Source organism: Chinchilla lanigera, unplaced genomic scaffold, assembly GCF_000276665.1.
Source record: "Chinchilla lanigera isolate Chin_1 unplaced genomic scaffold, ChiLan1.0 scaffold00005, whole genome shotgun sequence".
Classification (NCBI taxonomy): Eukaryota; Metazoa; Chordata; class Mammalia; order Rodentia; family Chinchillidae; genus Chinchilla; species Chinchilla lanigera.
The window spans coordinates 43,008,149-43,020,446 of record NW_004955406.1 but is presented as its reverse complement, the minus strand read 5'-3'; the positions used below and the strand labels follow the sequence as shown (position 1 = coordinate 43,020,446).

The 12,298-nt window shown below is 36.4% G+C and overlaps 1 protein-coding gene across 11 annotated transcripts in view; it reads right to left on the bottom strand.

Annotated features, from left to right (window-relative positions):
* The window catches only part of Cd46 (CD46 molecule, complement regulatory protein), a 31,739-nt gene that overhangs the window by 14,109 nt on the left and 5,332 nt on the right, over positions 1-12,298 (bottom strand). For 4 of the 11 annotated variants that reach the window (XM_005375439.2, XM_005375434.1, XM_005375435.1 and 1 more), the window contains exons 2-7: positions 11,476-11,661; positions 11,037-11,139; positions 9,484-9,569; positions 8,515-8,712; positions 3,999-4,181; positions 1,267-1,314 (exon numbers count right to left, since the gene is read on the bottom strand). In XM_005375439.2, the coding sequence (XP_005375496.1) occupies positions 1,267-1,314; positions 3,999-4,181; positions 8,515-8,712; positions 9,484-9,569; positions 11,037-11,139; positions 11,476-11,629 (772 nt within the window). In that variant the 5' untranslated portion in view covers positions 11,630-11,661. Of the gene's footprint in view, positions 1-265; positions 398-1,266; positions 1,315-3,998; positions 4,182-8,514; positions 8,713-9,483; positions 9,570-11,036; positions 11,140-11,475; positions 11,662-12,298 lie in introns of all 11 variants that reach the window. The other 7 variants (XM_005375436.1, XM_005375440.2, XR_259539.1 and 4 more) reach the window with 6 other exon arrangements.

Here is a 12,298-nt window from a genome sequence, read left to right as displayed (position 1 = left end):
TGCCAGGCAGGCGCTGTGCTGCTGAGCTAAATCCCCAGCCCCCGGTAAACACAAAGTTGATCTGGAAAAATTAACATTAGAGTGGTCTGGGAATGTCTGATAAGGAAGTATTTACAATGCATTAAGATCTGTAGTGTTATGGAAAAAAAAAAAAAAAGCAGTTCTGGCACGAGAATGAGCAGAATCCAAAAGAGAAAGGAGCAGAATACCTAATACCGTGGATGATAAAAGTGGCAGTTTAGACCAGCAGGGGGCGACAACTTACCCACAACTGGTGGTTCCTACCTTGGGGTTGGAGGGGAACGACCTATGAATTTCAAATATACCAACAATTTAAATGGAAAGAATGAAGTCAGATGCATGTGGTTGAAATCAGCATGGGTAAAACCTAAAAGTCCTACGAGAATAAGACAAAATTCATAGCCATTAGGGAAAAGATTGATACATCTGACTGTCTATTGATGTGAAACTTCTGAACATTTAAATGATCACTGATAGGAGAATAGTTAAATAAAATGTGGCATATATTCAAGCCATCATCAGAATATGTGGGAATAAATCTACACCGACCTTCAACCCAAGACACTAAGTTGAAAAAAGTCCAAGTGGTGGAATATTATGTACAGCATAATGTCATCTTGGTTTAAGAAAAAAATGCTGAACTATATGTACAGCTACTCATAAAAGCATGGTGACATACAGAAATACATAGAAAGAAACCCTAAACTATGAATAGTGATTGACTTGGGCATAATGGACTAGAAAGAGAACTAATCTTTTATTCTATACTTTTGTAATTTTTGAAGTTTTATGAAAATATTTGTAAAGGAATATAATTAAAAGTTATAAAAATCTCTAGTAGTATAAAAAGCTAGTATCAATAAAAATGAAAATGTGGAAAAATGTTTATATGAAAGGTGTTTTCATTCATGAAAAGCTCTTAAAATCAACAAAAAACCTTTGGGAAACCAACAGAAAAATGGGCAAGAAAAGACCTGAAAAAATAAATGTAGACCTTTGAGCACAGTGGCATTTGCAGTTTGCTCACCACCTCAGGAGACTGAGGCAGAAGGATCACTTGAGCCTAGGAGCCTGAGGACAGCCTAAGCAAAAGCAACTCTGTCTCAGATATATGAACAAATAAAAATGCAGACCAAAAAAGTTCAGCCTCGTTAATAAAGAAATACAAATTAAAACAAAACATGATTTTTAAATCTATCATTAAAAGATTTTAAACTATATCAGTAAGATAAATAATTATCAAACCTGGATAATTATAAACTGGAGGCTTGGTGGGATGAGTAGGCTTAGGACCTAAAAAAAAAAATGTGAGTCTATTAATTCTCTATCAGTTCAGCTAGTCTTGTCAGTACAAAACTATGGACTTCATTTTGATATTTGCTCTTTTAAAAAGATTATTGAAGTGAAAAATATGCATACTTTCTAAACCTTGCAATTCTACTTGTATGAATTTTATCCACATATTTGACCTACATACGTATTTGCACAAATATGTAAAAATGTACACATAAAAGCGCTCACTACAGCTTTGTATTTTTTTCTCTTTTTGAGACAGTATCTCACTGTGTAGACAGGCTGGCCTTGAACTCACTATGTAGCCCACGCTGGCCTCAAACTCAGGGCGGTCCTCCTGCCTCAGCCTCCTCAGTGCTTGGATTATAGGCGTGCATCAACAAGCCTGGTGCAGCTTGTATTTTATAATGTAAATTCTAGAAGTTAAGTAATAATAAACCATAAAATAACGTGGTAACCATATTTTTTTTTAAATGAAAAAATCCAATGGCATCACACTATATAGTTTGCATCTTAATAGTTTTCATTTAGTATTTTTTGGACATTTCATATTAGCACATTTAAATCCACCTTAACACCATTATATATTGCTGTTGATATAGTCTTCTCCTAAAGGATGATAAAAAATGATTCCATCAGGAATTTTGATTTTTTTATTTTGTTTTTAAAAAAGATCCCTGTGGTCTCTTCCTAAACTTTTTCTCATGATCAGTTCTTTCCTCATCTTTCAAACTCCAGGCTAAATTGGTGGTTTACATATCCTTTAAGTCAACTCTTTCAGAGGAGCCTATCAACAGCCCTCGTGCGCCATGATGGTTATGCCCACTTGGGGCATGCGAGCAAATGGGGATGGGTAGGCGGGCATGAAGTTCACCGTGGTCTTGGTTTTGACTTACCAGTCCAATCCAAAAGCTGTCTCCCTCTGCCCCATTTCCAACCCTATTGCACTCAAGTAAGGAGAGCAGGCTGGGTTCTTATAGGAATTCCACAAAGGTCATTACTATTCTAACATGTATAATTTCCTCTGTTCTGTAAACATTAAAGAGCTAGGAAATCAGCAGCTGGCGTTTCTTTCCGTTCAGTACCCACATTAAAACAAAGGGAATCTAAAGCCCATAGAAACGATGTGAGCGGAGCAGGCTAGAGACCTGTCAGCAGTCTGCCCTAGCCGCCAGTGCTTCTTGGCTAATGTTACCGCTCCTCTATCCTGCTGTGCAGCCAGTGACGACTGAAACCGGGAAGATAATTCCTTCCATCATACCGAGATACTCTCTCCAATCTTAAATCAGCAAACCGTGTCAGAAACCATCCATTTCAGTAAACAAGAACTTTTCCTACCTTTCAGTCGCTATAACACTCAATTTCTGTTGCCAAATAAAAGTGTTCAGTAAAGAGAAAAAAGAAAAATTGTTTTAGGTGAGACAACGAGCAGAGAGGGAGTAGAAATGCAGGTCTTGTTCTGGAGTGAGCAGAGACAGCTTCTTTAGATGACTACATAGAAAAAATAAACTGTTCGCATTCCAAGTTAGGAAACCTAATCCTGAGAAAGGTACCAGTGGAGGTGTTAATAGATCACTTAAAAGAAAAGAATAAAATACCAAAGGCGAAGACAGAAAACACACACTAATGCAGATCTTCCTCTTGACTGATGATTCAGCAGTGGAAGATGGCTTAGCTACCCTTAAGGGCGTCCCGGATACCAGATACCGTGCTAGGTGCTCTAAGTGCATTCCTCTCAGACCTCACTGTCAGCTGGTGAGGAAGGTACTAGGTCATTTCATATCTGAGTAAACACATTTAAAGTTTACATAACTTGATCTCAAGTTTGCATTCCTGTTCGTAAGTGTGAATTATGGCAGATAGGAAAAATGTTGCAAATAGCTGTAAAAAAGATTCATCCTCGTTTTCTCACTAAAAGCAAGTAATGAAACTCATGAGTACTATGAATTAGTAGATTACTATTTCTATTATTGCTATTATTAGTACCATTATTAATTCACTCATTGTGACTAGAACTTACTGGGAATTTAAAGGATATATGGATGTTTTAAACGATGTTTTAAAGAATATAAACAGGATGTTACTGAATCTGAGACCGTGGAAGTTGGAGGTTTTGTACTGGGAGAAGTTGACAATGGAAAGGAAAGTCATGGAGATTGGATCAAATAGCTGGGGTTTATTGTTAGCATTTTCACCAGAAAGTTGAAACATTTTTAAAATGATATAAGCAGAAACCTAATAAACTTGCATAATTCAAAGTTGGGGGTTTTATACTGGGAGAAGGCAGCACTAGAAAACAAAATGATAATAAAATGGATCAATTACTTACTTTTCATTACGCTTACATGAACTATCCCTGTCATTTTTTATTTCACTAGATAAAAATGTCCATGCTTCAACTTACTCTGAAAATCACTTACAGTTCATATTTTATACAGAAAAATACTCAACATGAGAAACTTATCTATATATCCGTGTGATTATATAACATGCTAAGAACCCTAAAAAAACATACAAAATCACAATAGAGTTCTATGTAAATTTTATGTCATATGACTGATGCAAAAATAAATACAAAATGGACCTGGAAAAGTTTCTGTTTCTTAGCTTTTCTGTATAATTGATATTTAATGTCAGAGAAATAAACTTTAAAAAAAAAACAAGAAGGGAAAAAAACTTCGTACCTTTAAGACATTTTGGGAGAGGAGGGTCCCAAGCACTTTCACTGTTACAAACAGTTGTGTCGCTGCCATTAAGGTAATAACCAGGGATGCACTCAAACTTAACTGTGGCTTGGTAGAAAAATGCTGTTCCAAGTCCTGCTATCTGCCTTCCATTTTTAACTACCGGAAGTGGACATTTGACCACTGCAAAGAAATAAAGAAAAAAAACCCCAGGATTTAACGGAAATTTATTATAACATAGGACCAGAAAAATTAGCACAAAGTATTAATTTGAAGTAGGGACAAAGAGATAAGAAATAGAACATGTTTAAAAACAAAATGAAAAATATGTGGTGAGCTGGGCATGGTGGTGCACACCTGTAATCCCAGAATTTGGAAGGCTGAGGCAGGAGGATTGCCATGAGTTTGAGGCCAGCCTGGACTACACAGTGAGTATAAGGCCAGGCTACACTAAGTAGCATGATCCTGTCTCAAACAAACAGACAGACAAACAAAAATTTTCACTTCAAATTTTTAATATGAAGCATTTTAATTCCAGGTAAACAGAGAAACCTAGTAACTTGCTCCTCACAGAACAGATTATCATGATATCTTACATCAGTGCCTCCCCGACAAGTTTTGAGAAAGGATGAACAATTTCAGGCTAAGTTTAAACATGTTTTAGCTCTAGGGATTTTTTTAAAGGTCATTCAGACACTGATAATGTTACCCTGCTCTTTGCAAAAATAAGGAAAAGAATTTTCTGGAAAGGCATATGTGAACTAAAATTTAAAAAAAGATAAGAAACTAGTCATACAAAGATATGCAGAAAGAAATTTATGTAGAAACAAATACAATTTGGGATTTCAAGGAATAGAAAGGCTGATGGAGTTAGGGCAGAGTTTTGTAAATCTTTTCTGGCTACAACTCAGAGATGAAGAAATACATTTTATGCTATAAACCAGTACACAAGTATATAGGCCCAAAATAAAACTTAGTATCAATACTTAGCCTGTATATACTGTATTTCTGTATTTCCCATTCTACCGTATTTCTTAAGAAGTAAACTGCAGTCAGGACTCACTAGATTAATTTCAGAGTCCATCAGTGGTTTGGGAGCATTTGGGGGCCGGGAGCAGAAATCACTGGGGTGGGTGTAGTAAGCGCAGGGCATCGGTATGAAGTGAGATTACATGCAGGCGTTACAGGGGCTGGGTCAGGCTAGAAGAAGGCTCTTCCTTTTCCCCGAGAATGGAATGTCCATCCACCATCATTTCCTTTCAGTCCCAAGAGCTTCCTTTAACAATTCTTGTAATCCAGGTTGGCTGGTGAGACTCAGTCAGCTCTGCTTTATCCAACAGTGTTTTTCACTTATTTAACCTTCAGTTTGGAAAGATTTCTCCCTGATACACAACTCCAGGTTAAATGTCTTTTCTTGGGACTCCTTCCCAGCCACAACTGCCTTCCAGCCTATCTGTGGCTTCTTAGGAGAACTCAGTCATTCTTACCAGACCCTTCAGCCACTCCCCTTTCAAATGTAGTACATGTTTTCATTGGCGTTGTTTTCTTCTGACTGGCTCCTTTTTTTCCGTTATCTTTTGTCTTTAGTAGCTTTGCCAAGCTACTAAGCTCTATCGAACTACTAGGTCTCTTGTATTTTTTTTTTTCTTTTTGGTGAATTGTAATAATTTATTCATTCTGCTCAAATTTTCACTGAACTTCCTGAATCTAAGATTGCTGTTTTGAATCAAACTTGGATAATTTTTTGGCCAGTATTTACCCAGATAACTTTCTAGGCTCTTTTCCTGGAACTTCAGTTACACAGATGTTTGGCTGGCTGGTGTGCTCCCACAGGTCTGTAAGAGTCTCTCTCCCTTTAAAAATTTTTCTTCTTAAATCATGTTGGATTTCTGCTGAGGCGTCTTCAGGTTCAGCGATCTTTTTACTTGTTGTGTTCAGTCCCAGCTAATAATTTTTTTAAAGTTTGGTAGGATTTACACACAGTAAAAGCCACCCTTTGAGTTTACACATGGATGCATTTTACAGATGCAGTAACAATCACACAAACTGCCACCTCGCTAAAGATCAAGTTCCAGCCCTTCCCAAACTTTCTCAGCACACACTTGTGATTTACATCCCTCTCCCACTCCAACCACCGCCTGCCCTAATCTGTTCTCTACCACAATGTTGTTTTTTTCAGACTGTCCTATAAAAGGAACCACACAGCCTTTAAAGTACGGCGTATATTACTCAGCACGATTCCATTTGGGACCCATTTGTGTTGGAGAGTTGTATGTATGAGTATGTTTATAAATCAATGAATGTGTTTCAAATTTCCTCAATTTGCATTCTTACCAGCTGTTTCATATATCCTTGCCAGTATACAGTGTGGTCGGGGTTATGTGGGTTTAAAGTTCAGCCATTCTAATGGGTATTTCATGGTATCTTGTTTACAGAGATGACCTGATTTCTTCCTTTCCAATATGTATGCCTGTTCTTTCTCCTGCCTTATTGTGCTGGATAGGACCTCCAATACCATGTTGAATATAAAGGTGACAGTGCCTATCCTTGCCTTGTTTCTGCCTTAGTTTATTTTTTAATTAGAAAGAAATGAGTCTTTTACTATTAAGTGTATGTCAGCTGTGGGATTTTATAGATGCCTCTTTTTTGGATTGAGTGAGACAGTTATTTTCTAATTCTAGCCTGCTCAGAAGTTTTATCATAAAAAGATGATAAATTCTATCAAATAGGTTTTTTTTTTTTGGTATCAAGTAAGATGATACAATTTTCTTCTGTATGCCCTCTTGATATATTAAGTTATTCTGATGAAGTTTTGTATCCCTGGGCTAACCCTCCCATCAAGTACTAACCGGGCTTGACCCTGCTTAGCTTCTGAGATCAGATGAGATCAGGAGCGTTCAGCGTGGTATGGCTGTAGACGTCTGGGCTAAATCCTACTTGGTAAAGACTTACTGTTTTTTTACTTTATTATTTTATTATTTTACCACAGGATTTGATGTTAAAATTTTGTTGAGGATATTTAGTTTGATATTCATCAAGGATATTGCTTGTAATTTTTTATGTTTTTGTCCAGGGTGAGGCTGTCTTCATAAAATGGGTTCAGAAATGTTTTCTCCTCCTGAATTTTCTTGAAAAGTTTGTATAGAATCACATTTGTTTACTCCTTAAATGTTTTGTCGAATTCCCCCCTGGAGCATCTGAGCCTGTAGTTCTCTTTAGAGGAAGGCCATAAGCCACAAATTCTATTTCTATAATAGATACAGGACTACTCAGGTTATCTGTATTTCTGAGAGAGTTTTGGTGTTTAGAGAGACTGTCAAGAAATTTGTCAACTTCATTTAAGCCAGTAAGTTTAAGGGCACTACCTTTTATGTAATATTTGTTGCAATATTTTTTTATCCTTTATATAACCACAGGATATTTAGGATGTCCTCTTTTTCATTCTTAGTAGTGGTAATTTGTGGTTTTTTTCTTGGTCCACCTGGCTGTAGGCTTACCTACTTTATCTCCAAGAACTAGCTGTTGATTTCATTAATTTTCCTTCTCTTTTCAGTTTCATTGATAACAGGTCTGTTTTTATCATTTCCTTCCACTTGCTTGCTTTGGGTTTAACTTGCTAAAAGCTTCTTAAGGTGGAGGTTTAGAGCACTGACTTATGACCTTTTTCCTAACATAATTATTTCATGCTATAAATTTCCTTGTAAGTAATGCATTAGCCGTACTCCCCCCAATTTTGATATTTTGATATGTTTTTTGTTTTTACTCTATTCAAAACACTTTCTAGTCCCGCCTGACTTCTTTCAGCTATGGATCATTTAGAGGTGTCTTGAATAATCTGCAAATTATTTGAGGATTTCCTTGATATCTTTGTCACTGATCTCTGCTTTTATTCCACTGCGATCAGATAATACACTGATTTCAATTTTTTAATATTTGCTTAAAATAGTCTTATTGCCAAGACACTTTCTACCTTAGAGCTGTTACATGTGTACTTGAAAAGGGCATATATTTTGCTGCTGTTCAGGCTACCTCTGACTCAAGAGGCGAATTCTACCCAGTGTCACCATGCTTTTGGTCACTCTACAGTGCCTTAAATATTTGAAGATTAAAAAAAAAAATTTTGGCTCAAAGTTTATTATTCAATATCCAGTATAATCAACTTTATCCTTATCTGTAGGTACAACTTTTACATTCTTGTGGTACAAGCCACTGCTTTATTTTTAAATTAGTGTCTTGTTGCTTCAGACAGAAACATCCTCACTCATGTATAAACACAGTAGTTCACAGTGTATTAAACAGAATGTGAAGACCATGTGGGGTGAGGGACAGGGAACTCTAAAACTAGAAGTAGCTTTGACTGGATTCAGCCTATATTAAGTTAAATTAGAAACCATTTTTATAAGAGGAGGAAACACATATGCCTTTTTTGGTGTGCTTACTTGCAGGTGAAAACTATTTACAAAAGACTTCCACAGTAATTAGACATGAAGGAACCAACGTATCAAGAAGTGATCACCTTTACACTCCGGAACCGCACTGCTCCACACTTTGTGGCCAGCACAGTAAAGCACTTCATTGCCAACAAGCGAAAGTTTATCTGGTCCCGGGACATCATCACAGCTGTAGGTGACGGCTTCAAAATACTCAAATACTTGTACGTCACTAAAGGTGTACTTCCCATTTCTTATTTTTGGAGGTGGGTCACACAAAACCTCTTTTCAAAAAGACAGAAAAAGAAGAAATGAAGGGCAGAAGCAAAGAAAAAATTAATGAAGGTTTTGGAATTGCCTTTAATAAATTCATCAACATAGGAGATCTATAAGCTAGTTCTGAGAATTCAGTATCTATCTAATAGGTCTTCTGTGAACACATGTATTGTCCCCAGTTCAAACTGTTAATATAGAAATGAACTTTCAGAACAAAAGTTATTTTTTTAAGGTACAGAATACTTATATTTATTTGCAAGGCCATGCCATAAATTCTCCTATAAAAGATGCTGTCAATTTAATAAGAGAATAGACTTATGATTAAAAATAAAACTAAATGCTAACTGAGAAATGTCTGGTAAAATATAAATATATTCATTCTTTAAATTGGCAGTTTACAATGACACCAATATTCTTCTCTCATTCTCAGGCTCATGGTACAGTGACTTTTGCAGGGGCCACGAACCTGGGTAACACAGTAGTTTAGCTCCAGATGTCTTCCTCCAAGGTAGCTTGGCAAAAATGTAATGTCACTATTTTATTATTTTTCTCATTTTGAAATTTTCCATAAAAATGTTATGCATATTAACATATATTGAGTTTTTTGTCCCTAAAATGAATGTGTAAATAATTCTTTTTAAAAGCTCTCCCTTTTAATTCCAATATGATCTATATTAATAGATATCACGAACATAAAGAAAAGCCCTTTGGGTACTTATTCATCTAAATGCATAAAGGGGTCCTGTGATCCCTAAATCTTAAAAAGACAATTTACTTACTTTCACATTTGGGAATGCTGCCACTCCATTGCACATAATCTCCTTTAAGGTCACAAGATAGCCTTTCATTACCAACTACGTGAAAACTAAATGAGAAAAGAAAAAGTTACTGTTTCCTGTGGTGGTTATCAAGATGACATAATAGTGAAATGTTTAGATGGCTGTTTTTCTATACTTTGGTAGTTTGAAATGAGTTTCTTAAACAACGTACAATGAAACTGCCAAATAAACCTGCAATTTAATCAAAGGAGGAATTTCTCAATATGTACATATATTGTTCAAGAGGAAAGATGTCTAAATAAATCTCCTACTGGTTGCCTGTCAGTCTGGCCTCATTATTTTTTCCTGCAATCTCATTACACATTCTTTGCTCCCACATTCTGCTCAGTGAGGACAGGGACCCAATCAGAACAAGTCCCTCAACGTGGCTGCTTTTTGATTGACAGCTGCTTGAGTGTGGCTGAACCACTTCAAGTTTCTCTTGCTCAGTTTGCTCTTCAAAAGAGGATATCTATCATGTCTCATGGTGCTATCTTGAGAATTAAGCTGTTATTAGTACGATTTAGATCAAAAGATCTTTCTAGGAAAAGAGCAATATTACCCAATGAAATCTTCTCTGATGATTTAAATTCACAGGGATCTCTCCTCTCTTTCTGGAGCCTCACAGTCATGATCATGAATTATTCTACTTATCTGTTACTTCTCCTTTGCTATTTTACTTTCACAGCACTGTACATATTGTATTTCTCCATAAGGCTACAACTTTCTTGGGAAAGGTCTGTAACCTTTGATTCCCTCAAAGTATCTAGCAAGCCCTTTCTGTATAACTTCCAACTGAATTTTCTAATATTTTTATTTGATCAAGTAAAAACAAAACAAAAAACCCAAAACCAGCCAGTGAATCTGCATGTAGATGGTCACAGCTGATTCTTCCCCCAGAGTTCAGCCTTATTTTTAATATAGTGTATTACACTAGCTCTCTCAATGCACATTTTCCATAAATGCCTAATGTCCCCAGTGTATATTATTAAAAGAGTTCTACAGGACAAAGCTTCTTTTTGAGTGCCAGTGCCCTTTTTCTTTTCTTTTCTTTTCTTTTTTTTTTTCAGATACTTTAGTTCTTTGTAGCAGTCTTAAAAGTAAGGTTTTCCACGTGAAAGATTTTGACTGACCTGATCAACTAGGTCAACTATAGTCTGTTTAGCACCTGGGGCAGGGTTTTCTGGACAGAAGAACAGCTTTGGTTGGCGTTCTACCTCCCAATACTTGGTTGTGAAGGATGAAGTCACTACCTTTGTTGTAGTCTTAATGCTTATAATAGGCTTATTATTTGATATAACAAGTATTGTCCAGCTTTGCTTTCTTTGAACTTTTGTTCTTTATGTATTGTACGTCTTTCTGTGTGCATAAAGCACCTGCAGGTTGTTTGGCTAGAAATACAACTTGGTAGATAGAATGCAAAATTAAAGGAAATATACATGAATGCCTAAGAAGGAAAGCAGAACAAAGGGAACCAGTACTGTTTACCTTGTTTCCTCTAAGGAGCAACTTACCCATCAACACAAGTAAAGTGCACGTGATCGCCCCATTCGTGAGTCCCATTTATGTATTCTATCTTGCCCTTTGGAGGAGGGTTTAGATATGTACATTTTATTTCTAAAAGAAAATAGTTGTGAAATTTTAAAATCCAGTTTCCAAATGTGCTTGAATCAAACCCCAAATTCTGCATTGCTATTTTCAATTCACGGAATATTATTTTATTTATTTAACTACTGTATTATAAGGGCAAATGTAAGGTTCACAAGTACATAGGCAACCAATTGCCAAGAAAAATATTCCTTAGAAATTTCTCAAAGCTTGAAAAAACACATTTAATCCAAAGTGTTGTTTCATGTGATAAAATTACTGCAGTAGTGACATATGCACTCTAACGTGTGAAAAGCTCTAGAGTAAGCAAAAAAAAAAGCCTGATACTTGGCTGTATTTACTTACTTACACAACCATCATCTGTAATAGGTACCCATGAGTGATTCTTCTCACAAGTAGAAACCATGAGAAAAAAAGGCAAACGGGAGTATCCTTTTTTACATCTATACTCTACTTTTTCCCCAATCTTATAATAGGGTTTAGGATTTACAGGATCCATAGCTTCAAATGGTGGTGGCAGCACACAGGCATCTAGGGAGAAAGGAATAAAAACATGAAGATAAAATATTAATACTAATTTCACCAGCCAGGGACTGGTTGACATTAGGTAGGGCAGAAAGAATGGCAGGCTCACTGGCAAGATTCTAAACAATTGTTTTGAGCTTTTAGCCAAGTGGAGTAAGTAGTGGAAGAAGCCTCTTGTTTCTTAAAATAACATGATAGTACCTTGTAGTTTATTTCAGAAGAAACTGAATTTCCTTTTGCCAGTAAACCAAAGGATGCCATCCATGTTTTTGACCTTAAAAAGTAGACCTAAGTATGCATCTTCCTCACTTTTTTCTAAATTCCTTTCAAAATCAACACCTCCTCTAAGAAATCTCCTCTGGGACACAGCACTCTGCTTAGATTTCCATAGTTTGAAACAGAAGCTTTGGACAGCTGGCCACTCAAGGCTGTTGTCCTTCAGAAGGCAAATCCCTAGAGGTCAGGGCCAGTCTTCCTTTCCTGCTGCACCTTGTACCCTGTGGGTACACAAGAACTGCTGTGGTAGGGGATTATCAAATGAGCACTGTGGCTTTGAAAGATCAAAATCAGTACAGACTCAAGTATTTTAAAATACACACCTTCATTCCAGTCATTTCATATAAATGAACTGAGCATCTTACAA